The sequence below is a fragment of the Gossypium arboreum genome, chromosome 1, assembly GCF_025698485.1.
Source record: "Gossypium arboreum isolate Shixiya-1 chromosome 1, ASM2569848v2, whole genome shotgun sequence".
Classification (NCBI taxonomy): Eukaryota; Viridiplantae; Streptophyta; class Magnoliopsida; order Malvales; family Malvaceae; genus Gossypium; species Gossypium arboreum.
Window position 1 is genome coordinate 76,710,750 of NC_069070.1, and position 26,252 is coordinate 76,737,001.

The following is a 26,252-nucleotide window of genomic DNA, read 5'->3' on the forward strand; positions in this document are numbered from 1 at the left end:
AAGCTTCCAGAACTACTATTTTATTTTCATATTCAGTTGAAAATGGTAAAAGATGAAAGCTTTGTCATTTTGTTTTATTTAATATTAACTTTATTTACTAATTACTTAATTAACCTTAAAAAACTTTCACTATTTATGGTCTAATTACCATTTAAGGACTCTTACTTTAAGGTTCTATAGCTATTAGTACTTTTAGCAACTAGAACTCCAATTTTTCACTTTACGCGATTTGATCCTTTTTATCAAATTGAGCATGTAAACGGTAAAATTTCTTCACGAAATTTTTATACAGTACTACTATCATGACGTAGGAATTAAAATAATAATAAAATAAATATTTTGATGTTGAATTTTTGGTCCTGAAATTACTGTTCTGATTTCACTAAAAACAAGTTGTTACAACTGTCGTGTCCAGTGATGCAAGTGCGACACCCTTATGGCACCACGAGCCGGTTCAACTGCTGTTGGTTCTGTCTAGGTCAATGATGACCTGCCTTATCCGATTTAGCCACCGATTGGACCATCGGTTTGGTTTCACATGTCAAGCTCGGTTCGACCAGTTTTTGGGTCTTGATATCAGTTTTGGGCTCACGAGCCCAATTTACAATCTCAAGTCCAATTTTCAAGTTCAATTAGCCATTGGGCCAATTGTATAACTTGAAAATTAACTTCCAAAAATATCATATTAATTTTAATTGATTTTATTAATTTAATTTTACTTTATCAAAATTACTTTTTCCAAAAATCACTTAGATTTAAAATTAATTTTTCAATAAAACTCTTTAATCAAATTCTTTATTTGAACAATTCTTACGACTACCTAATTTAATTCCATATCGAATAAATCGACTCAATTAAATTATTCCCGAAGTCGTAGAATTTTCTTCTAATTCAAATATAGTTCAATCGAGCTTTTGTTGAGCTAGCGGAGGGACCAATCCGACATATACAATTAAGCTTTAGTGATGGCAATTATGTATAGAAGTATCGTTTCGATAATTTACAATTATTTAATCATGGAGTCAGTTCACAAGAAGTACCATGATTGAAAACTCCTTATTGTATACTCTTTACGAAAGCAATTCATCCAACTGCTTTAACCAATGACCTCGTCATGTGTGTGTTACTCTTATATGATATCTTTGATTCCTTTGAGTTAAACTCATTCACTCAATACAATCATATTTTGTCTCATTGTCAGCATCGTGTCTTCCTAATGATTAATACGATCACTGTCAACAAATGATTGTGATAAATTGCTCATTCGAGAACAAGCAACCTGTGACCACATTCCATATTTATCAATCCACATAATGTCAATGAGAGGATATCATTAACTCTTTAATTGAGCTATGAATTCCACTATTGCTAGTAAAGTCATGACATACATAAGTCATGTATCGAATATACCAGCTATTAGCTCGATCATCTTTAGAGCATAAACCTGCACTTATATCAAAATACATGAGTTGCATACGCATGATCAGTGACTAACTCAGGATTTAGGTAAATCACACCATGAACATCACAAGTGAACTAATTCACTAACAGATTCATAATTAATTCATCTTGGGTCCAGTTTAATGTATCATTCTACCATGAATACATCTATGTTCAATAGCCAAGACTAGCCATCTCTCCAATTGAAATTGTGGACGACATAATAATCCTTCTTAGTATTTGAATCAAATGTTCACTTTGATTCTTTTACGGGATTACAGACTCATTTAGATTATCTACTGAAGTAAGTCGTCTTTCTTGCAATGTAAATGTTCTTTACAATGCCACTTATCTTTAGTTTGAACTTTAGACAATCAATCAGCTAATATTTGTTTGTCACAATTTCTCTATGCATGCAAAATACAAAAGACATAATAGTGAAATATGAAATTAACTTTATTTATTTATTCATCGTTCAAATAAATAGAAAAGAGTCCACAATATGGGCACATTTCCCAACAATCTCCCACTTGCCCTAATAAAGTAAATGTGTCATGCTTCGCATTCACATATCTTTGACATGTTTGTTAAAACTCCTAGTTACAAAAGTCTTAGTAAACGGATCCGCAAACGGATTCGCAAGTTATCTTCAGAAGCTACTTTCATCACACATTCGGCCACTGCCTTTCGTATCAAATGATATTTCTGATCAATGTATTTTGTCCTCTTGTGACTTCTTATTTCCTTAGTATTAGCTATTGCAGCACTATTATCACAATACAGTGTTATAGCTTTTTCCATACAAGGAATAACTTCAAGTTTAATTAAGAACTTTTAAAGCCATATTGCTTATTTCGTTGCCTAAGCAACCATATACTTGACCTTTATAATAGAGTCAATAGTGTAAATTTATTTTGCACTTCTCCATACTATGGGTCAACGGCCTAGAACAAATACATTTCTTGACGTCGATTTCCTCGAATCTTTACAGGTTTGGAAGTCTGAGTCTGTATATCCAACAGGAGTAAGGTCCTCCCCAGAATACATAAGTATATAATCCCTGGTTCTTTTAAGATACCTTAATATATGATTTACAGTTTGTCAATGCTTGAGACCTAAATTCACCTGATATTGACTAACAATTCCTACTACAAAATAGATATATGGACGTGTACAAAGCATCACAAACATAAGGCTTCCAATTTTTTTTTTGTCGAAGCATATGGAACCTTACTCATATGTTGTCTTTCTTCCGCCGTTTTAGGATCATAAAAAGAAAGATGAAAGCCTGATACAGTCGACTGAATGTCTGGCTTCACATCAGTTATTGCAAAATGTTTCAGTACATTATCGATGTATAAAGCTTGAGGTAGTGCTATCGTTTTATTCTTTCAATCCTTAAGGATTCAAATTCCAAAAATATAACTAGCTTCACCCAAGTCCTTCATGCTAAACTGTTGAGCTAACCACAGTTTAACTGATGACAATTACCCTACATTGTTTCCGATAAGTACAATATCATCGATATGCAAAACGAGGAAGACCACCTTTTTGTCCTTTATACGCTTATAAACACAAGGTTCATTAATGATTTGCTCAAATCCAAAAGTCTTGATCATTTGATCAAATCTTTTATTCCATGAGTAGAACACCTGCTTAAGTCCATAAATGGATCTTAGCAATTTGCAAACTTTCTGCTCCTTTACTTTGACAACATAGCCAGTGGGTTGAGCCATATAAATGGTCTCATTAAGATAGCCATTCAAGAATGTTATCTTAACATCCATTTGTCAAATCTCATAATTAAGAGCAGTAGCAATAGATAAGAGTATGTGGATAAACTTGATCATGGTTACCGAATAGAAGGTCTCATCGTAATCGATGCCTTCTTTCTGTGTGTAGCCTTTCCCTACAAGTTTAGCCTTGTGTGTTTCCACTTTCCCTTCCCATTTCTATTTTTCTTGTAGATCCACTTACACCTTATGGGTTTAACCCCAATCAATAAGTCTACAAGTTCCCATACCGTATTGGATTTCATAGAATCCATCTCGGCATCCATGACCTTTTTTAGAGCTTAGAATTAACGTCCTGCATAGCCTCCTCGTAAGTGAGTGGATCATCATCCTTATGATTGGCTTCCGTATTATAAACACTAGCATCATAGATGAAGAAGTCTAGTTTCTTAGAAATTCTCCCACTACGACAGATTCTCCTATGTTGTTGATCGTTTGAAGGTTTTTCTACAACTTTCTCAAGAATTGAACTAGGTGATTGTTTAACCACTCCCAAAAGTTCTTCGAGTACCACTTTACTTCAAGGCTTAAAGTTATCCATGTAGCTTTCCTTGTAATGTAAATTTTCTTTACAATGTCACTTATCTTTAGTTTGAATTTTAGACAATCAATGAGCTAATATTTGCTTACCATAATTTCTCTATGCATGCAAAATATAAAAGACAAAAATACAAAAGACATGATAGTGAAATGTGAAATTAACTTTATTTATTTATTCGTCATTCAAATAAATAGAAAACAGATACATGTTTACTACAGTATGGACACATTTCCAAACAAGAATAGCATTGAAGTCACCCATTATTAGCCAAGGAGAGGAAATACATGATGAAACAGATTTCAAGCCATCTCAAAGAAGCCTCTGTTTCTTCCTGTCAGGATTACCATAAACAAACGACATAGAAATGAAAATAGCAGAAATAATTTAGTCAACACGAAGGAGAATAAACTGAATATGATTTTGAATAATCTGTATGCCTCCTGAAAAGCCAACAGCTTCAACACGGTGGGAAAAATTAATTTTCAATTTTTCAATACAATTTGCTTTTTGACCGTTTATTCTCGGTTCTAGCAAACACACTATATCCGAGCTAAATTCCACGTTATATTCACAAAAAGTTTGGATAAATTTACTACTAGTACACCCTTAACAGTTTGACGGAGAAAAAAATTATTTTAAATCCATAAACAATTTAAAAGGAAAAAAATAGTAAAAAGAAAAAATACAGCCTTACTGTGCAGGAGAATCAACTCTAGCCTGTTGTTCTATTAATCCGAAGGAGACACCTGTGTCAATTCACCCATGCTATTAGTCGAAATAATCTCGTCTAAATGGTTCATGGACTCACACAACGGGACTCTTGAGTTATCAACATTTTTTAATCGGCTGTTTCGGCCATGATTAATTTTATTAAGCTTTTTTATTATTTTTCCACCTCTGAATTTATCACCATTTCCCCTACCAAGTGCGCGAACCACGCCCTTCTTCAAAGTTACAGCCATGTTTTTGTTGGGATCAAGGCTGCCGACCATCACCGCTGTAACATCACCCACCGAACCTTCCTTCTCTGGTTGTGGAGCATAACAAGATTCCTGAATAGCCCCATCATTTTCATAAATTGACATGAAACCCGAACCATCAGACCCTTCTAAGATCTCCAATCGTTGGTTGTCGAAGGTAGAAGCAATAGCCTACTGCTTCTCCAGGCCATCCATATCCCTATTCATATTTGAAAGGGCCTTGCCTCCGAGTGACCCACTAAGGTCCAATAGCATGCTTTTCTTCCTTGGGCTCTTAATGGATTAACTAACCATGAGGTGGACATCATCAGCTAGCCTGCTTGACGAACCATGCCCAACGGGTGACCCACTAGCAACTTCCTTAAAACGCACTAGACCCGCAAGGTTCTTAAAGCCCAATTCATCAAGTGAGCTTTTGTCCACAATTCTACTCACCGTTTGACCGTTGCTTTGCCTAAAAGAATCCCCTCTTTGATTGTCCCCATTATCAATTCCCTTGCCTTTATTGCGTCAGTTGTCCATCATTCTTATCACCAACAGAGAATCCATCATTTAATTTCATCTCCTTCAAGGCTCTAAACTGAGACCCCCCCCTTTGTCCTTCGCCATTTTTTCAGCATGTATCTGCGAGGAATCCCTAAACTTTCGCCTAGATTTCCTTTCTACTAACATCCACAGCCCGTATGAATCGCCTTTCTCACCTGTGCCATCGACGGCCTTGTTATGATTTTCTGGTGAAATTTCAAACGGTGGTGGTTCCTTTCCAGTGATGGATTCGGATGCCCTAAAGGTACAAGCTTCTTTAACATGTCCATATCTTCCACACTGAAAGCAAACCATCGGTAAAAACTCATATTCAACCTTTTGTATTCTGCCATTAATTAAAATTTGAAAAACCAGTGGCCTATCCAAATTGACATAGACTGCCATTCGAGCAAAACGGCCTCTTGCTTTGTTGTCAGTGTTCATATCCAATTTGGAGACTTTCCCAATCATTCCCCCTATTTCTACCAAAATCTTCCATTTGTACAAGTATCCTGGCAAATCCGGAAGCCGAATCCACGACATAACCACCTTCGAAAAAGCTTGTGCTGGATGGCCAGTGTCCAAGGTCGAACTATCAAGTATTGACCAAATATAATCCATGGACCCCCAGAAAGGACTTCTCATAATCAAGCTTGTTCTGAAATTTGGCCATAAAGTAACCATTTTCTATGTCCATCAAATGAAAAGATGAAGAGGGCTTCCACAGACTATAGACTTTATTTTGCAAAATCGAGTACCCAATATTGCGACCCAAAAGTTTCAATATCACTGTATTTTCCATATCCCCGATGAGGATTTGATGGACTCGATCTAAAAACTCAATAGAAGGAATACCGTTCACAACAGATTTTTGGATATCTCCTTCCAGTAAATCACAATCCTCCTCCTCCTCTACACCATTACCATCAGATTTGGAAGATTGGCCTACAACCTTGTCTTTCCAAGAGGTTGTCTGTTCAGCACTCGGATCTATCAACATTTCACTATCTCCATTTCCATATTTATCCCAAAAATGTACCTTCTTAGGTATTAAGCCCTCCTACAAGCTTGTCTTTCCAAGAGAAGGCATTCTTTATTGTATCACGTTCAATCAACATAGGTAATTAATTACTTTATAGTTGCAAATTACCTAAATAATTATAAAAAAAAATTATTGATGTAAATTGGATACTTTTAAGATGTTATAATTGTAATAGTAATTAGGAAAATAACACACATTAAAAGTAAAAAGGATAATTGCAAGTTTTATCCCTATATTTTAATGAAATTGTCAATGTAATTTCTATATTTTTAATTTGTTCATTTTGATACCTATACTTTCTTTTCTTCCATCACTTTAGTGCTCCATCCAAATGGTGTTAATTTCTGAGGTGTTTTGACATTTAAATAGCAGTTAAAGGGATTTCTTAGAAATTTCCTATTTCATTTTTTCAGTTGAAAGACTAAAATGCAATCTAAGATTTAATACAAGGTTAAAGTATTTGAAAGATTCCTTTATTATAATGATTGGATCAAATTAGCCCATTTATTTAAATAGATCAATTTAGTCTCTATACTATTAAAAAAGAATCAAATGAGTCTAAATTGTAATAAAGTTAACTTTTCCCAAATCAAAAATGTCTTAAAATTTATTTTTTAATTCAATTTCAAATAAAAAAAATTCATTTACAGAATGATACTAACTTTAAAAATAGGGTAAATTACACCAACAGTCACCCAACTTTGGGGTAGCTGACAAAATAGTCACCTAGGTTTCATTTCAGTCACTCAACTTTCAAAAAGTTACAAAACAGTCCCTTTTGCTGTTTTCCGTCACAGACGTCACAGCAAAGTGACATGGCAAGTAACAACGTCTAATGGCAATCTAGCTGGCCGGTTAGTCTAACTTTATCATCCTGTTGAAGCACCAATTTAGGGTTAGAAAAAAATAGTAGAAGAAGAGAAAGAGGAGGAGGAGGAGGAGGAGGAGGAGGAGGAGAAGAAGGAGAAGAGAAAAAATGGAGATGCCTGAAGTGATTCCAGTGTGCCATTGTGGAAACCCAGCCAAATTAAACACGTCTTGGTCCAATGACAAACCAGGTAGGAGGTTTTTTGGGTGTAAGAAATTCAGCAGTCGATTTCGAAAACCATGTCGATTTTTCAGCTGGTTTGATCCACCATTAAGGCCCCATTCAAGAATTGTGTTGTTGGGTCTTTTGAAAAAAGTGAGGACATTGGATGATGCAAGGAAGAAGGAGAGAAGAACCTAGTTATTGGTGCTTGTAATTGTAACAGTTTTGTTGTTTTTAAAAGCTTAAAAATCATCTTATGTTCATTGAAAACCAGCTTATGTTTTGTAATTTTGTTGCTGATAAATTGTTGCTTATGTTGGTATACATGGTCTTTGGTATCTTGTTGCTTAACATATGTGATACATGGTCTTTGGTATACATGGCTAACCACTCATGTTGTTGTTTACAAACACTTGAAAGACTTGAAATCGGATATTTTTGTTGATTACAAATTGTTTTGGAATATTTTTGTTGTTTAACATATGTTATACATGACTGCTGGTATACATGGCTAACCAGCTCATGTTCTTGTTTACAAATTGCTAGAACAAGTATTATACATGCTGCTGGTATACATGGCTAACTAGCTGATTTCATTTGTATTTCGCAATACTCATATATCAGAAAAAAACAATAGATGGAAAAAAATCTATACATTTGTCAATTTTTCACACGTTAGAATAGATAACAAATGGAAAAAAACATATGTATTTCTCAATTCTCTGTAACACCCCTAACCAGTATCCGCTGCCAGAATAGAGTTTTGGAGCATTACTACCACTTGCAAATCACTAAAAAAAAATTCACTTAAATACTTATCAATTCAATGCATCAATAAATATATTACCATTCAATCAATGGCTTGGCACTTGCCTAAGCATCAACAACAACACTTGTTAGTGTACTTACACATATTTCATATAAATTCTTATTTTCTCAATATGTCATATTTGAATTTAATACTGTCTTAACTTACATATTTTCCTTATGTTAACATATAAAAGATAATCTCATATGTACATGTCATGATACATATCATTCTCTTACCGTTTCTTTAATAACATATATCATTCATTTCATTATATCAACATTTCATGCACCATCATTTCCTTATATCTTAGGTATATTTATTAGGTAATGGTTCGTATTAAACTTAACATAATTTAAATTCCATGTACCTATACTTATTTCATTTATCTATCTTATAAATTATTTCATACAACTATTTTGTACATTTATTTCCATATGACCAATTTCTGTAAACATTTCACATTACCATTTTGTATAACCAATTCATTTAACCATTTGTTATATTACCTGAATATTAGTTGTTCAACAGATATCTTGGCGTTTCTCTTCCACGATCTTATTTATTTTCGACATGATGCCATAGTGTCTTTCAACTATGGTCTTACTCATTTTCTGTCATGTTGCCATGGTATCATTCAACTATGGTCTTATTCATTTCCCCGTTACGTTGCCATGGTATCTTTCAACCATGGTCTTACACATTTCATGTCACGTTGCCATGGTATCTTTCAACCATGGTCTTACACATTTCATATCAGGTCTTACACGTTTCATATCAGGTTGCCATGGTATCTTTCAACCATGGTCTTACACATTTCATATCAGGTTGCCATGGTATCTTTCAACCATGGTCTTACATTTTCTATCAAAGAGCACACTCATGAACCTCATTCTTACGGTGGGATTACCGGTCGAGCTAAATCCCTGTAATATAAACTCATAGAGTATTGTCGGGATTACCGGTCTAGGCTAAATCCCGCAGCGACAATTACTCTAATGAGCTTGATCCAATTACAGTCCGAGCTAAATTGAGACCCTAATTGGATTACCCGTCCGGGCTAAATCCATTTTACACATATTCTTTGGAGGGCTATATCAGGATAGGATCACCCGTCCGGCTAGATCCTTTTACCGTCAATTCCTTTTCGAGATCCATCGAATTTTCCTTCCATTCAACAGGATTTATTTTCAAGTTATATTGAGTATTTACCAATATTTCATCAATTATCAGAAATTGAATATTCAAATCATATTTTTATTACATAACCACATATATCAAGTGTTTAAAAATACAATTCAAGTTACACAAACTTACCTCATTGATTGTTCATGTTTATGATTTCATTATTCTGATATATTTTCTTTTCCATGATCAAGTCTCGTATTTGTGTCGTCCGGATCTTTATAAATAAATTTGATCATCATTTTCATTCATTTCATATTCTAATGCATTTAATTAATGCTCCAGGCAAAATTACCATTTTGCCTCTAAACTTTTAATTAATGACGATTTCATCCTTAGGGTCAAGAAAATAAAATTCTTGCAATTTAATCCTTATTTCCAGCTATTATTATCATACATATCGATAACAGCCCATGAATTCTATAAAATATCAAAATTTTTCACAATTTCAACACTTTTCAATTTAATCCCTAAAACATGTTTTCCCCCGATCTTGAACTGAATTGATAATTTCGTTAAATTTTGTAATTTAAATAATAAAATAATCTATTTCATGCAATTTAGTCATTTCTGACATTTTTACAAAATTGCCCATAAATTTTTACTTTTATTCAATTTAGTCCCTAAGCCTAAAACATGCAAATTAGCCATGCTAGATGAATATTCATACATATTTTCCTCCTCCTCCTCTCCATTCCACATCCTTAATTTATATAACATGCAACAAGTAACATTATCAATAATTTCACTATTTACTTATATGTGCATTCAAAACTGTCCATTTGCGTCATAGTCACTAAATTATTTATATATTAAGTTACAGAACTCGAAATTAAGATCCGTTAATTTTTACTGAAACTAGACTCACATTTCTTCTTACCATAAAATTTTCAGAATTTTTGGTTTAGCCAATTAGTACATTTTATTCATTAAAGTCTCCCCTGTTTTGCTATTTGACAGTTCTGACCACTCTTCACTAAAATTTAATTATCTCTTTAAACAGAATTCAAATGATGTTATAATTTGTTTCTTATAAAAATAGACTCATTAAGGAATTTAACCATATAAAGTATGTAACAAAATTATTTTTTTATAATTTTTAGTGATTTTTCCAAGTCAGAACAAGGGTTCTTGAAATCATTCTGAACCAATCTCACAAAAATATAAATATCTCAGAATACAGAATTACTTTACTTTCTCTATTTATTTTATATAAAAATAGACTCAATAAGCTTTAATTCCATATCACCCTTAGCTTCTAATTAAATTTCTATCATTTTGGTGATTTTTAAAATTAGCCTATTACTACTGTCTAAAACTACTTTAGTGCAACATATTGATTACCAAGTTTATAACACTCCTATTTCCATTTTCTACCATATTTCCCATTATTTTCTCTCATTTCCTTCACTAATATATCAAAACATGGAACCATATAAAAGAAAACTCTACATTAACATCAATTCCATGCTTTTTCAACAATATTAGACTTAAAAAATATATTGAAATCTTAATGTTCTTACCTTTTCTTATTAACTTCAATCTTTAACTTGATTTTCTCTCTCCTCCAGCTTCTATTTCTTGAATCCAACTTGATATTCTTGCTCCCCATCATCTCCTTGCTATCTTTCTCTCTTGATGGCTATGGAAATTCTTTCAATTTTAGGTGAGAATAATGAATTTTTGGTGAAAGGACTAAATTGTAAAGAAAGAAAACTTCTTTTCTTCTTACTCTTTCTCACGTTGGTTTGCATGGAAAGGAAAGATGATGAAAATTCTTCATCTCTCTTTCCTTATATACTAAATAAATAATAATAAAATAATATTAAATATCTCATAAAATATTAATAAAATAATATTTATCTAATTAATTAATTAAAAATATCATCAACATAATCATTACATTCTAGAATTCTCTCTCTTACTAATTGACCATTTTGCCCTTCATGATCTTTTAGAATTCCATCCTTGAGTCATCATTTAATTTGGTAAAATTACAATTTAGTCCCTCATAGTTCTTCACTTATTCAATTTGATCCTAATTTATCCATTTTCCTTAGTTTCTAGATCATTCTACCCTTAAAATATTTACACTATTGGTCCTTCAACTTTTTATATTTACACTTTAACCCCTTAAATCTTGAGTATTTACTCTTAGGCAACAAAACTTTTCTGACTTTTACAATTTAGTCCTTTCCTGAATCAAGATATCATAATTTACTTCCCAATGTTGCCATAACTCAAAACTTCCCTTTTTATCACTTTATTTCCTTATTTTATTATATCAAGGATAATATATTACTGTAACGATTTTCGGGGTATTACATTCTCACAGATTTCTCAATAGTCACACAGTTGTTAGAAAATATAACAGATGGAAAAAAGAAACATATGCAAGAAGAGAAGAGATAACAAATAGCATGGATTAATGATCATATATTAAGGTGAAAACACCAAACTGTTTACAAAAGGAATGAAGGGCAAAATATGGCCAAATTTTCCTACAATTCACCACAATTGAACAAATGTGAATTGTAGGGAAATTTACAAAAAAATTCAGTGACTATGCCTAAGTTTATCAACAGTAGCAATCATAGGCAAATTTACAAAAAAAATTATCTGCCAAGTTAATAAATCAGTAGCAGGCAAATTTACACATTTTCAAAAAGTTAACAAAATGCAGTCTATTCACATCATCATCAATGGTCTGTCATGGATGACTCTTGAGTAAAAAGTATTCATCTAACAGTGGTTGGTTTTCTCTTGAATGGAAGCTTTTGTCTTAGGCTGACTTGTTGATGAGTTGGGCAAGTAGGTATGCCGAGTTAGGGCGACTGTTGAGTTGGGGTACCCTCTTGCTGATTTGGGGTAGCCTGTTGCTGAGTTAGGACACCAACTTTATGTCTTTTAACCTACAAGAACAAGAGAAATCTGAAAAACAAACAAATTCATACATAGAAGTATATTGTAACTTAACTTAAGACAAATGACTTACTAAAATGTTTTGGCCAACTTCCCCTTTGCAACTCCTCTTATTGTGGCCTACTCTTTTGCATTTACCGCACCTTATCTCCACCCCTCTCTTACTCAACCTTTCTGTTGTTTGTGGTTCATCAGGTTCTTCCCTTCTCACCTTAGTAGGTCTGCCAGATGGCCTTCTTAGTGGAGGAGGCAATATTGGTGGCATGTTTGACAAAGAGGCCCATTGTTTAGGACCCCTTACTGGACTTACAAAGTTGGATTAAATTTGAAGTTGGGTTTGCTTGGTATACCAAATTTGTACATAGGTCTCTGGGAACTCTTCTTTTAAATGAATGACAGCTAATGCATGCATGCAAGGGATGCCAGTGAGATCCCAATTCTTGCAGGAGCAGGAATTCTCAACTAAGTCCACCACATGCTGGCTATCTAGACCACATTCAACCTGATACTTGTCCCCACCAGCATGTGATGGAACACACCTAAAAAACAGTCATCATGCTTGTTTAAAACATAATCACTAAAAAAATGATACACACACCCCTAAAAAAACAGCCCCACCAACATGCATATTATAAAAAAAATACTCACTGCATGCATATTAAAAAATATTCAACACACCAACAATCATTGTATGCATATTAAAAAATATTCAACACACCAACAATCAGTGCATGCATATTAAAAACATTCACTAAAATAGCATGTGATCAGCAACATGAAGTTAGAATATAGGCATCAGAAAGAATATTTACTTTAATGAGTCTTTTATATTTACATCCACCTTTTTCTTGATCTTTGGACACAACATTCCATTCCATTTGTCAGCTTCTTATTTCTTCTTGACAATAAGCAACATAATCTTAATCCTTATTATTTCCATCATGGTTAGAATAGGTTTCCCTCTTGCTTCCAGTATCATCTGTCAGTAAACAACATAAATGATTAGTGAATTGCTAATTATTAGTAAGAAACATAAAACATAGGGGTTTACCTTGTTAAATGATTCAGAAAGATTACTCACCAACATGTCAGAATGGCCCCTAATTGAGAAGTGAGACCTTGACCAGTGAGTAAGGTTCTTTTCCTTCAACCAATCATAAGTATGCTGATTGGTTTTCCTCAGTTCATCAATGGCATCCTCAAACTCCTTTGTAGTGCTTTCTCTGGCAGCTTTCCAAAGCAAATCTTTCAATTCCTTTGTTCGAAAACCAGCCTTCTTGAAATTGGCATATAGGTGCCTAACACAGTATCTTGTTTTTGCATTAGGAAACAATATACATATTGCTTCTACAAGTCCCTACAATTAGAAAAAAAAATAGTTTAATTCTTTGACAAACCCTAATAGAAACAACATAAAAAAATAAATAAATAAAGTTTTACCTTTTGTTTGTCAGACATGAAAGATATCTTACAATTTCCAAGTCTATTGCAAGCAACTCTAAGAACCAAAGCCATGATGCTTGGTTTTCACTTTCGACAGCAGCATATGCAAGAGGATAGATGCCATTATTTGCATCTATCCCAACAGCTGCATGCAAGTAGCCACCATAGTATCCCTTCAAGAAACATCCATCTAAACCTACTATCCTCCTACAACCAGCCTTATAGCCATATTTGCATGCCTGCAGACAGATATACATCCTTTGAAACAACCTGTTATCCAAATAACAGATTGTTGTTGTTCCCTCATTTTGGGTCCTAACCTCCAACATAAACTCATAAATCTTCTCATATTAAGCTTTACGAGCTCCTTCAATTAATTCAAATACCCTAAGTTTAGCTCTCCTACATTTGGTTAGTGAGACTAAACAACAAAAATCTCTTTTCACATTATGTTGTAATGATTTTAGTGAATAATCAGGATCAATAATGAATTTTTCTTTATAATGTTCACCATCCAAGCTGAGGTTACATTCGTATTTTTATAGATTTTAGAACAAGTATGGCTAGGGTTTGAACTCTTAATTTGCCAAGTCTGGTCAGTAGGGTCATTAGGGTTTAGCCTAGAAGCCAATATGAACCAAGAATATTTTCCACTGCAGACTGCCTTTAACCTTTTTAAATCATTTTTGGGAAACTTAATAAAATAACTATTCAACCTACCATACTGCTTGGCAGCTTCTTTTAGACTGTCTTTAGACTTAAAAAACATTCCAACCTTCAGTCTAGGATTACTCATGTCATTCTCTAGGTTGAACTCAGACCAATTTTGGCCATCTGAGTCAGACCCCTGTGTACTATCTAACCTCCCAGAATCATCACTATCACACAGTTCATCTACTTCTATACTATCCATGTTTAAACCATCTAAACTAACTCTTTCAGATGCATCACTATCACTACCAGACACATCGCTACCAGACATGTTTTCTTCATTCTCATTAAAATTATCATCAATTAAACCTGCCAAACAAAGTACTCATCAATAAAGGCAAACAATATAGGCAAACACTTTAACCATTTCTGTCAGACAATAACAAATACAAAATACCCAATAATTTAATACAAACACTTCTGTCATGCACATGGCAGACAACAACCAATACAAAAATTAATTTAATCAAACACAATTATTTTTCTCATGCACATGGCAAACAATAATAGGCAATAACCAGTACAATAAAGAAGGTAAATAACAAATTTTGATTTTGTCACATACAATAAGATCTTGGATACAAACAATAATAGATATACACAATAAACATTAGTTTGATAATGGCATTCATACAATGGCAGATACAAATAATGGCAGATATACACAATAAACATCAGTTTGATAATGGCATTCATACAATGGCAGATATACACAATAAACATCAGTTTGATAATGGCATTCGTACAATGGCAGATACGCATACAATACACATTATATGTCATACACTTTAAAAACCAAACCCTAATCTATCATGCACATTAATAACAAATACAATCAAAATCAAAGTAACCCTAAATCAAAATCGAAATCAAATTCTAATTCTAAATGGAGATCAAAATTGAAATTGAAATCGAAATCTAAATCAGAATCAGTGAGTGTTTCAAAATTGTAATCAAAATCGAAATAGAAATCAAAATCAAAATCGAAATTAAAATTGAAATTAAAATTGAAATCGAAATAACCCTAATTAACTCTAAATCGAAATAACAACATTGAAATCCAAAAAATTTAAAACTAAATGCAACAACTTACCCGTTAAAGTGGATGTAACAACACTGGTGGCTTCTCTTCTATTGCCTATTGTCGCTGACAGTAAAAAACACTGAATGGTTTCTGGTTCGTCTTCTTTTCTCCCCAAACAAAATAGACAATCGTACCCTAAACCTTATACCCTGTTAATCGATTATTGAATCGATTTCTAACCTTAAACCCTTCTTAATCAATTCCCAATTCAGTTTAAACCCTAAAAACCCCCAAATCACGATCGAAATTTCCCAAATCGATTTTCCTTTCCCCCCCAAATCCTTTTAAACCTAATCTGCTTTTAACCCTAAAACATTAACTCATAACCCTTCAAAATTTTTCCCTAAACCCGCTCCAAACCAAGCACCCATCAGCCATCGCCAACGTGGCAAGTTAACTTGCCACGTCAGGAATCCCGTTAACACCCTAACGATAATCGTTAATCAGTGACTATTTTGTCACTTTTTTATAACGTTGGTGACTGTTTTGTAACTTTTTGAAAGTTGAGTGACTAAAATGAAACCTAAGTGACTATTTTGTCAGCAACCCCAAAGTTGGGTGACTGTTAGTGTAATTTACCCTTAAAAATATTAACTCTACTATTGATTGAGTCTTAACTGAATTGGTATCAGTATTATTGTTAATATAGGAGGACATAAATTTGAGTGCACTGAAGCGCATTGTCCTCCTATTTAAGGGTTGGAAAGAGTTATGGCTAGTTCTATCCATTATATTAAAAAGAGCACATTAATAAAAACATATAATAAGATTAATACAAAAAAAATATTAATTTTACTAAATAATAAATATTAACTCTATTCCAATTTAATTTTTTTACCAAAAGCAAAGATTTCTACTTTCCACTTCCGATCTTCGGCGTCCAACTAATTTGGGTGATCATTAAATATTCCAATTCCAACAATAATATACGTAATAACATACGGAGTACCGTTAAGTGTCTTAAAGACAATTCTACCCTCATCGAAATCTCCAAAACAACCAAAGCCATTGAGTAAATTTTAGGTCACCGAATAGTGAAATCTGTCATTCCAAATTTAAATTTGCCAGGTTTAGGTCAAAAGATTATCCGTGACAATTCTCGAGTAAAAATAGGAAAGTTTTAGGCTTTAGCTTTATTACGGCTGGCCTCCCTCCCTTACTCACCTGTTTTTAGGGTTTCATTGATTTGGGTTTGCTGAGTATCGTCGCCCCCCAGAACTTTCTTTACTTCCACTTTTTGCCAGAACATTCTGCATCTCGATGTTTGGAGTCTTTTGTTTCTTTTAAGGTTTCATCTCAAGGCAAGCAGAAAGAAGAACCGGTTTCTGGTGGTTCTTTCTAAACCGATCGATTCATTTCTAGGTCCCCAGAACTTTGGGGGGATTAGGGTTTTTGCTTTGATGGCTCTGTAAATGTGAGTTTTCCTGCCTTTTAGTATGTGCTTTCTTTCTTTGAAGTTTTGACGTTTTGTTCTGCAATTTTTGGTTTCAAGAAATTTAGGATTTCTTTCCATTTTTCTTTTCTGTTAGATCGTCTTGTTAATTAGCTGATTTTGGAATAATTATATCATATCTGGGTTGATTTCGATTCCTTTCTATGGCGGATTTAGATTATTATATTGATTTTTTTAATTGAAATCAAGCTCAGGTGAACTTTTTTTATTTTTACTTTTCTCTATTTTGTTTCATTTAACGTTATTTATATGTATCGGATTATCGTTTGCAATCTTTTTCTTTATTTTGGTCCATTTGTTTCTTTGTTTATTTAGTTGGTTTATTAACTTGGTGTCTGCAAACTTTTGCCTTTCTTTCCAGGTTTCTAAATTCCTGCTGTTTTTTGAAGGGAGAGCAGGAATTATCTATGTTTTTAGTACTCTAAGGTTTAGATGTGTTAAAAAGTTATGAGATATTCTTCTGCATATAGTAGTGACTTTTGTGTTCTCTGTAATAGACTGTTCGAAGCAAAATTGCTTTGCTTAAGAGGATAAGATGCCATCTACTTATTTTTGGAGACTGAGGAGTGCAGTTCAGAATGGAATTCAGAGAACAGAGTGCGGGAGTCAGGATTCAATAGAAGTTCTGATAGGTACAGGGAAGCTTGGGTTTGGGAATTACAGGTTTTTTCACTCTTTAAGATTTTCGAGGCTTGTGGATTTGCGAGGACTTTTGCAACCCGGGACTGTTTTGGCTGCAAGATCTGATTCTCACTTGGCTAACCGAAGAAGGAACATTTCTGTTGTGGGAGCAGTTTCTCGAACCATATCTGTTCCATCTGTTTCAGGCCCTGCTTTCCAGGTTTGTGGGTATCATATTGATAGTGTACTTGCTGACTCCAGTCAAATATCGTCAGTGAGCAAATTACAGAGTAAACCTATGGCTGCTTCTGGTTCTAGAGTTGTAATCGGTGGATATCTTGTTGATACATCAAAGCTAAAGCATGAGCACCTTTCATCATCAAAAAGTAGTACCAACATCTTTTACAGCAATAAAAGTTTGAATAGCTGCATACAAGCTAGAATGAGTTTGAAAAACCCTGAGAAACCTAACAATTCACCAATATATGGATATTTCATGTATAGTGTTGGAAAAAGGTGGTGCAATTTTGATAGTCTGTTAGGTTCAGGTTCCAGTGCTTTCCATAGCTCATTGCATTGTTTATCAGCGGGGACTTTGCCTGATGTTTCCTTTGATAATTCCGGAAGTGAGGAACAGGGTAACAATTCCTCCGTGTCATCAGAAGAGTATGTTTTCTGTGCACTTTTCAATTTCCTTTTACTAAATTATTACAATATCTTAGCATTTTGTATTTATGCCATGTTTGACAATCATGACAGGAAGATTTCTGCTGGCAAAACTCTGACGCTGCTTTCGGGATCATGTTATCTTCCCCATCCTGACAAAGAAGATACTGGAGGAGAGGACGCACATTTCATATGTGCAGATGAACAAGCAGTAGGTGTAGCAGACGGAGTTGGTGGCTGGGCAGATCTAGGTGTCGATGCAGGTCTGTATTCTCGGGAACTCATGTCTAACTCCGTATCTGCTATCCGAGAGGAGCCCAAAGGTTCAATTGACCCTGCAAGAGTCTTAGAGAAAGCTCACTCTAGCACAAAAGCTAAAGGTTCCTCAACAGCGTGCATCATAGCACTCACAGACCAGGTAAGCCTTTTATGTTCTGGGCTTTTGCCTATCATGTCCGGTTTCTAATTCCAATGTGGGTTGCTGTGCTTAAAATGAACTGAGGATCTAATAACTTGAAATTAGGTGTCTTTATCCAAATGAATTTGCAAGGGATTTCATCTTTTATGTAGAGAAACCTGAAATGGGCCTTAGCCAGAAGTTATCCTTGTATCTGACCTTAATGAGGGCTAAAATCCTGGTATCGGTGACTCGTGGTACCTTGGTAAAACTTGAAATGATGTCATAAATTAAATTTAGGCTTTATGTAGTAATATGCATTCCTCTTTGACTTTTAAAATTAGAAATTACACCAATTACCTTCTTCTTGGATTACTGAATGAAGTTACTTGCTCGATAGTATAATAGATTTTGGTCCTTACTGCAGGGTCTTCATGCTATAAATTTGGGGGACAGTGGTTTTATGGTTGTTCGAGATGGATGCACTATATTTAGATCCCCTGTTCAGCAGCATGATTTTAACTTCACATATCAACTTGAGAGTGGAAGTAATGGTGATTTACCTAGCTCTGGTCAGGTACATATGTTCCCCTTGTGCTATTACTGGAAAAGGTCCTTTATTTTGAGTTATAATGAAATTTTTTATTTTGTTATCTTATTGAAAAAAAAAATTCTCTGTTTCAATGGATATTTGCTCTGGTGGCCCTGGGATGTTAGATGATTGATTTTGCTGACATTTCCTGCTGATAATGACTTCAAAATATTTAAATAGGAAAGGATATCCTTTTGTATTTCTCAAACTGATAGGTCAACCAAATTATTAATTAAGCATTGGTTTTCTGTGTTACCATATTAAACAATAGTTTCAAGCTTGGTTATTTATGTTAGGCTTTTATTTTACTTGATTGTTATGAAATATCTGAATGACCTGAATCTTCCGGCCTGATCAGGTCTTTGCAGTTCCTGTTGCTCCTGGAGATGTTATCATTGCTGGCACAGATGGACTGTTCGATAACTTGTACAATAACGAAATTACTGCAGTGGTGGTTCATGCGGTGAGAGCTGGTTTGGGGCCTCAAGTGACTGCTCAGAAGATAGCAGCATTGGCAAGGCAACGAGCACAGGATAGAGACCGACAAACACCTTTCTCCACTGCTGCTCAAGATGCTGGATTCCGTTATTATGGTGGAAAGCTTGATGACATTACTGTTGTTGTGTCATACATTACCAGCTCCGAAGAAGTATGTTTCTTTGTTTCTTTCTCTCTTGCATTTGCTCTTAATTCTTTCTTTCTTTCTTTCTTTTACGGAATCAAAAGAGGATAGTTCATTCATGTTGCCTTCCAGAGCTCATTGCTTAAACCTGTTTTCTCTTTTACCTGGATTGTATGCTTTTCTTCCTGAACACACACTACTCTTCCTACCTAGCCTAGAGTTGGGCTGTCACCTTCCCATTTGACCTACGTCATAAAATAAAACATCGGGGACAATTCCATTTTGTTGGTTTTAGTGAAGCCTTTTGATTTCCAACATAAACGTAATCGTAACTGTTAAAAAGAGATGTGTTAAAGAACATTGGTACTTGTCTTTGATCCATGCTAATAATTTCATGTTTACTTTTGTAAGGCTGCTAATGTGTTTTAATTCTTAGTTAATGCAGGAGAACAAGTCTAGATGAAGTTAGTGAAGCTGGTATGGCCTGTGATCCAAATTTCGTTTATCAGTTGATCAGTTGGCATTGGGCGATGGAATGGATGATTGGATCTTTGTTTTGTACTATAGTTAGCAATCAACCAACTTTCCCCCTCTTCTTTTTGATGAATTATTCTTTTACCATATGCTTCCGTCAAGTTCCTTTCCTCTGGATCCATATTCAAACCACAACATTTGTAAATATATATTGCTGGTAGACTATTTCTTTATGAAATTAAATGTTGTTGCTGGAAAATAAAAATCAAATATAAGGCCTTGCCCTGTTAGTAGAATTCATAGAATTGGAACTGGAAGTTGATTTAACCGGTGAAAAAATTGATTCAGTCGGTAAAATGTTTATTATATTAAATTAAAATCTTATGTCCTAAAATTACAAGAAGCATAATTGAAGTATTGTTCAAAATAACTCACATGATTTATACGAAGACTTGAATATGACCTGCAAGTAAAATCTTTAGATTTTTTATTCTGAAACAGGAAATTAAAAATAAAAGGAAAATAAAATCGTAACGAAACCAAGTCATTCTCTGAAATTTGGGTGGATCCAGTTAGATCCGATACTGCAGAAAACAAGTCAATGGAATGCTAGCGAAGAACCATTTAGCTGCTAGTGTTCAGTAGGAAGTTAAGAGTGGCAGTTGCCAATTCAAAATGAGAAGGGATGTTGGAGGCTTGATTTTCTAGCATTAAACGGACTTGATATAAGTATCTAGTTATAGATGAGACCACCTTGTTGAGTTCTGCAAATTATATGTTTGTCTCTGGATTCAAGTTCCCAAGCTCGAGGGAGTTTTTGCAACAATGGAACATGGTAGCAACACAATAGACATGTGACAGACATGTTCCTGGTTTTCTTTTTTTTTAACAAAATTCTGAGCTCCTTTTGTATGTTGTTATCACGTCTATAAATTTCTCAAGTGAGAGCGACTCCTCACAACCTTTTCTTTTCACTCCAATTACTGTAATTAAATTCTTCACCAGTAAATCTGGACTTGCAGGGTTTTTTTTTTTTTTTCATTCAAAACCCGAAAATTAATAAGGCCTGGGTGTTTTTCGTTCTTTGGATTTCTCATTTCTCCTCGACATCCGAGTATCAGTCATTATTTTCCTGAAGGGGGAAAAAAGAGAGAATCTGCCATATCTCAGCGCTAAAACAGAAAAATAATCATCACAGCTGTGGATCCAAGTAGAGTTTTTGGGGAAAACGAACTCAGAATCAACATATATCACAAATAATTCGAAATTTGTTCATTGAATGACAAAAATAGATAGACTTGAAAGAGGCCAACCCTTTGTTCTTTTGGCATTTTTCCACCCTTATCCATAGATAAATACACAAATCACTTTAGTTTTTTTTTTTTTTTTTTGTGGCTTACCTTAAATCTTTTGATAAGCCTCTCAAACTTGTAATTCCAGCCTGTCTTTCTTTCCTTTCCTTGAACTTTCTCTATCAAAATTCCAAAAAACCAGTCTTTTGTCTTTCCTTTCTCATGAAACTTCCTAAGCTTCACCAACACAAAACATGCTCTGCACTTTGATTTGCGGTTACCCTTTTCACAGTTCAACAACCATGAAGGTGATGCAGAGATTTTCACTGAAAGCAAAGTGTTGTTTTAAGCTATAGTCCTCAAGAGACATTCATGGACTCCAACTCAGATTTCGATGATGTCTTCGGTGGTCCACCAAGGAGGTCATCAGTTCAAGAGACACGATACAGTTTTTGTGAAAACATGGAATCATCATCTGGTTTTAGGACAAGTGATGAAACAGTGGTGGCACCAAGGGATTCATGGTCTGGTTTAAGCGAAAAGCCGGTGTTTGGTGAAGAAGGGATGATGGTGAATCGAAGAAGATACTCCAAAAACGACTTCTTTGGTGATATTTTTGGAGGGAGTCAATCTTTGACTTCTTCTCCAAGAAAGTATGAGATGAAGGACCCTTTTGCACCTGTTTCACAGTTATTGAGTCCTTGTAGGCCTTTGCCACCAAAGGCTGAACCTTTTGCCACTTCAGCTCCTTCTCAATTCAGGTTCTGATTTCACTTTTTTGGCCTTCATGTTGTTGTATTCAAGCCTTTTTTTTTTCTTAGTTTCTTAGCTATATATCCAGTATTTCATGTTTTCTGTTGCATCTACAAATTCCAACACTTGTTCCATGTTTTAAGAAAGAAAAAAAAAACAGTAAACTTGTCTTCTAACAGTGTTTAAGTGGTGCAAATTTGCTGTTTCATGTTGTTGCTAAACTGTTGTACTTAATGTCCTTTAGTTACTCATCATGTGTTATTTATTGATAAAACCACTGAAATCTCTGAGTTTATAAAGATTGTTAAGTTTTTTTGTATACATTTTCTATGTTGCTCAGACTCTTTATGCTCTTGAAGTACTGTTTGACACATATTTTCAGATACTCATACCTGAGTCCAAGTAACATGGAACATTTTTATTGAGCGAATAACTTACTTTTCCCACCTTTTAACTTCCCAGCCTTCCTGCTAAATTGAACAAAGGAACGGACCTCGGCGATCCCGTATCTAAAAGCAAGGAATGGTCTTTGGATGGTTCAAGTAACTATGCATATTCTCCTATGTCAAGATTCTCAGGCCAAGCAAATCGAGATAAAGATCAGGAAATGAGAAGTAATTTTCAAGGAAATTCGAAGGAAGATTCAATCAGTTCCGGAATTCCGGGAAATGACAACCAGTTTCACTTCTCGATATACAAATGGGCAAACAAAGGAGGCTTACCATTTCCCATACCTCTAAGAGGAAATTATAGACTAAAAGAAAAGGATAAACTGCAGAGATGCTCAAGTGCTAACGGTTGGATAGCTTGTGAAAGTATAGCAATGGAACCAAAAGCAAACTTGCATAATAATTTCAACTCAACTGATAAATTGTCATCACATGACATGAATGAACATGGATCTCCTAATGATATGAGGAACAAAGACGATGAACCTGTTCAAATTATCGAGGAAGAAACATATAAGCCTCCACGGAAGCCGCAGAATTTGTTTTTCGACAATGAAGATGTCAATGAACAAGGTATGTCATAGTGAAGATGGTATGTTTTGGTGCTGCTGTGCTTGTTCTTATGCTGATTTTCTTCGACATATGCAGGCCATGATGAGATAATAAAAAATGCTGAAACATCTGAAACGCAAGAGAAGAAGTTGTCTGAAAATCTTGATGGTAAAAGCGTTAAGAAACAGGATAAGAACAAAACGGCTACTTCCAACAATGTGGGAACCAGTACAATGAATGTTAAAAGTTCTCCTAGGAACTCTTGGGATAATGGAAAAGGCAGAATTAGAGCAAATGTCAAAGAATTCATTAAAATTTTCAACCAGGAAACTTCCCCGAAACCAAGAGCCGATAATCATAGCTCTAGACCGAAGCAAAGACATAATGTAAAGCCAGAGACGGAACCAAATATTAGTACGAGTGAAAAGGATGAAAAATTTTACATGCCTAACTTGCAACACAAGAAAAAATCTCCAGATGTTCCTGTTGGCAATCAAATTAATACCAATGGCTCATCAAAAGCTACCGGTTAGTTTATTTGGTTTTTCTTAACTAAATACAAAGGAGTAAGGCTCATTACATAACGTGAACTGCTAAAAAGTATCCTTTTTTCTCACTATGTTTACATCATTTGACCTTTCTTTCAATTAGTACACCATGAATTTTCAAATGTTCAATACTAATTTTCCACTTACTCTATGTTGGCATCAGTTTCTGATGGCTCCAAGACAATTGCTGAAGATCCAACAGAGTCATCTGAGATCAACTTTTCGGTATGTATGTCATACATGATTTCACTTCATATCTATCCGAGTATATAACAGTTGAAATTTGAAGTTATATGATAGTGGCTGAATCTCTAATGAACTGCTCTACTTTGGGTGATGAACAGATAGAAGACCTGACACCAGAAGAAGAGAAAGTTTTGCCACAACATGGCATTGATTATGAAGAAATACAGGTAACAAATACTACACCAAAAGTAGCTTTATACATATTGACAAACACCCATGTTGCTTCACATTACTTCATTGTAATGCAGGCCATTGATGCTAAAATACGGCAATGGTCAAATGGGAAACAAGGAAATATCCGTTCACTGCTGTCAACCTTACAATACGTAAGTAGTAATATATTCAACTTCAATCACCAGTATTTTCCCACATCTTAAGAGGGTGTGACCACCATGGATAAATGGGAAGAAATATGGGTTGAGGGTAATGTAAACAAGTTTGGCTTTTTGTGTGTAAACCAGGTACTTTGGGCTGATAGTGGTTGGAAACCAGTGCCTCTTTCTGATATAATTGAAGGAAGAACAGTTAAGAAATCATACCAAAAAGCTCTACTCTGTCTTCATCCAGATAAACTACAACAGAAGGGTGCTGCCCCTTATAAAAAGTACACTGCAGAGAAAGTCTTCGATATTCTGCAGGTAATTTATATTTTCTTCTCCTTTGGGTTGCAGAAAATGAATATACCGAATCTAAAACACCTACTCCAGTCCCAGAAACATAGATTCTTATTACCAAGTTGTCTTTCATATGGGTAATTCTGTGTGATAATAGAAGTAAAAGCTAAGAAATTTGTCCCTGGAGTTGGTGTTGGCCTACCAAATCTGTTTGATACATATGATCAATTATTGTACTTCAAACAATCCTCCAAGTTTAAACAAATGGACAAACGCTCCCAGACAGACCATGCATGAACTGTCACAGGCAGAAATTTTCTACATATGGGATGACTGGTTGTTTGCCCACATTTCGACTTATAGGACAGAAACCCTAACTGCAACTTATCACTGTGCTGGTCCAAACCTTTAAGTATCCTTGCGCGATACATATATAGGACACTTTCGAAAGTCCTTCAAATATATTTCCTCATATCCAACACCCGCATGCGAATATGAATAACAAACACGTGGTTAAAACGTGAGCTGTCTTATATCATACTATTTTCCATGTTACTATGTTTTAAAAAAATAATCTATCACTATGAGTTGCAAGGCAAATTTGGTTTCAGTTCAGACAATACAATGTCTGATTCACCTCTTGCCATTTCAGGATGCATGGGATCAGTTCAACACGCTCGGTTCGATCTGATTTACTATTTGTTCGATCGCCATATTTCATCTATTCACAACAAAAAGGAAAACAAAAATGCAGAGATTTGAAGGAGAATGCACAGGATTATTTCATCTTCAGAGATTTTTTACAAAAATTGAACAAGGTTATACAAAAACTGCTTTATTATTTGTATTGGCCAAACTGTGTCCTACAGTTCTTTTCATTTCTGAATATGAATATCATGTTGCATGCTCATTATGGAATATATCTAACACCAATTCTTCAAACCACGTAAAAGAAATGAAGGGGAAAAAACTGACACCATGAAATGGGGTTTAAAGAAGTATTCAAACTCAATCTTTAGTAAATAAAAAAAGGGAAAATTGATTGATTGAGTAAATTAAAATCAGGGAAAATAGAAAGAAAGGTGCATCAGATAAGGTGGGATATAGGCATCATGTGAGAAGAGCCTGCAAACAATGCTGATAGGTGAAGAAAAAGATCCTCACCCTCCTCAACTTTCATGCCGTTTTGACTATGACACACTTATCGTTTCCCTTATATTTTCTCTTCTTTCTTTTTTTTTTTTTTGGGGAAGAGTTGTTTTATTTATTTTGTATCAAATTTTTATTTATTAATCAAAATAATTATTTACCTAAATGTATTTTTGACTGTTATTTTGACGAAATCGTAGCTTCTTGCAGTCTTTTCAACAACCTAATATTCATGTTTTATTCGTAGGTCCAACAAAATGAATTTTATTTTAGAGACATGGAGGTCAAACCCTATAAATACTTCCTCCCCTTTCTTTTAT

General features: G+C 34.4%; 3 protein-coding genes across 6 annotated transcripts; 2 read left to right on the forward strand and 1 right to left on the reverse strand.

Annotated features, from left to right (window-relative positions):
- Positions 1-12,585: 12,585 nt before the first annotated feature.
- On the reverse strand, positions 12,586-16,753 carry LOC108485170 (uncharacterized). Its single transcript, XM_017789014.1, has 6 exons — positions 16,669-16,753; positions 14,485-14,729; positions 13,739-13,948; positions 13,348-13,623; positions 13,181-13,245; positions 12,586-12,805 (listed from the first exon to the last, which is right to left on the reverse strand). The coding sequence occupies exons 1-6, from the start codon at positions 16,751-16,753 to the stop codon at positions 12,586-12,588; spliced, it is 1,101 nt and encodes a 366-aa protein (XP_017644503.1).
- Positions 16,526-20,604, forward strand: LOC108486577 (probable protein phosphatase 2C 55). Of its 4 annotated transcripts, none has more exons than XM_017790699.2 (6): positions 16,526-16,918; positions 17,455-18,244; positions 18,338-18,662; positions 19,069-19,218; positions 19,592-19,882; positions 20,292-20,604. In XM_017790699.2, the coding sequence occupies exons 2-6, from the start codon at positions 17,493-17,495 to the stop codon at positions 20,316-20,318; spliced, it is 1,545 nt and encodes a 514-aa protein (XP_017646188.1). In that variant the 5' UTR covers positions 16,526-16,918; positions 17,455-17,492; the 3' UTR covers positions 20,319-20,604. The 4 variants fall into 4 exon arrangements, with proteins under 4 accessions (XP_017646188.1, XP_052885064.1, XP_017646187.1 ...); XM_053029104.1 differs by having other exon boundaries at positions 20,301-20,604; XM_017790698.2 differs by having other exon boundaries at positions 16,556-16,918; positions 17,319-18,244.
- A 287-nt stretch (positions 20,605-20,891) lies between these two features.
- Positions 20,892-25,703, forward strand: LOC108484198 (J domain-containing protein required for chloroplast accumulation response 1-like). The gene is made up of 8 exons (XM_017787898.2): positions 20,892-22,382; positions 22,837-23,396; positions 23,472-23,903; positions 24,087-24,148; positions 24,268-24,336; positions 24,418-24,495; positions 24,631-24,807; positions 25,436-25,703. The coding sequence occupies exons 1-8, from the start codon at positions 21,994-21,996 to the stop codon at positions 25,472-25,474; spliced, it is 1,806 nt and encodes a 601-aa protein (XP_017643387.1). The 5' UTR covers positions 20,892-21,993; the 3' UTR covers positions 25,475-25,703.
- Positions 25,704-26,252: the final 549 nt, after the last annotated feature.

What these genes read in the sequence shown, in the direction of transcription:
- LOC108486577 (XM_017790699.2), top strand. Translation starts at nt 17,493, where the DNA reads ATGCCATCTACTTATTTTTGGAGACTGAGGAGTGCAGTTCAGAATGGA. An exon ending in TCCTCCGTGTCATCAGAAGA is followed by an intron (nt 18,245 to 18,337) that starts GTATGTTTTCTG and finishes CAATCATGACAG; the next exon opens with GAAGATTTCTGCTGGCAAAA. An exon ending in ACATTACCAGCTCCGAAGAA is followed by an intron (nt 19,883 to 20,291) that starts GTATGTTTCTTT and finishes TTTAATTCTTAG; the next exon opens with TTAATGCAGGAGAACAAGTC.
- LOC108484198 (XM_017787898.2), top strand. Translation starts at nt 21,994, where the DNA reads ATGGACTCCAACTCAGATTTCGATGATGTCTTCGGTGGTCCACCAAGG. An exon ending in TGAAGATGTCAATGAACAAG is followed by an intron (nt 23,397 to 23,471) that starts GTATGTCATAGT and finishes CGACATATGCAG; the next exon opens with GCCATGATGAGATAATAAAA. An exon ending in TGCTGTCAACCTTACAATAC is followed by an intron (nt 24,496 to 24,630) that starts GTAAGTAGTAAT and finishes TGTGTAAACCAG; the next exon opens with GTACTTTGGGCTGATAGTGG.
- LOC108485170 (XM_017789014.1), bottom strand. Translation starts at nt 16,753, where the DNA reads ATGTTCTGGCAAAAAGTGGAAGTAAAGAAAGTTCTGGGGGGCGACGAT. An exon ending in CAATGAAACCCTAAAAACAG is followed by an intron (nt 14,730 to 16,668) that starts GTGAGTAAGGGA and finishes TTTGTTTGGCAG; the next exon opens with GTTTAATTGATGATAATTTT. An exon ending in GGGGCCATTCTGACATGTTG is followed by an intron (nt 13,246 to 13,347) that starts GTGAGTAATCTT and finishes GTTTACTGACAG; the next exon opens with ATGATACTGGAAGCAAGAGG.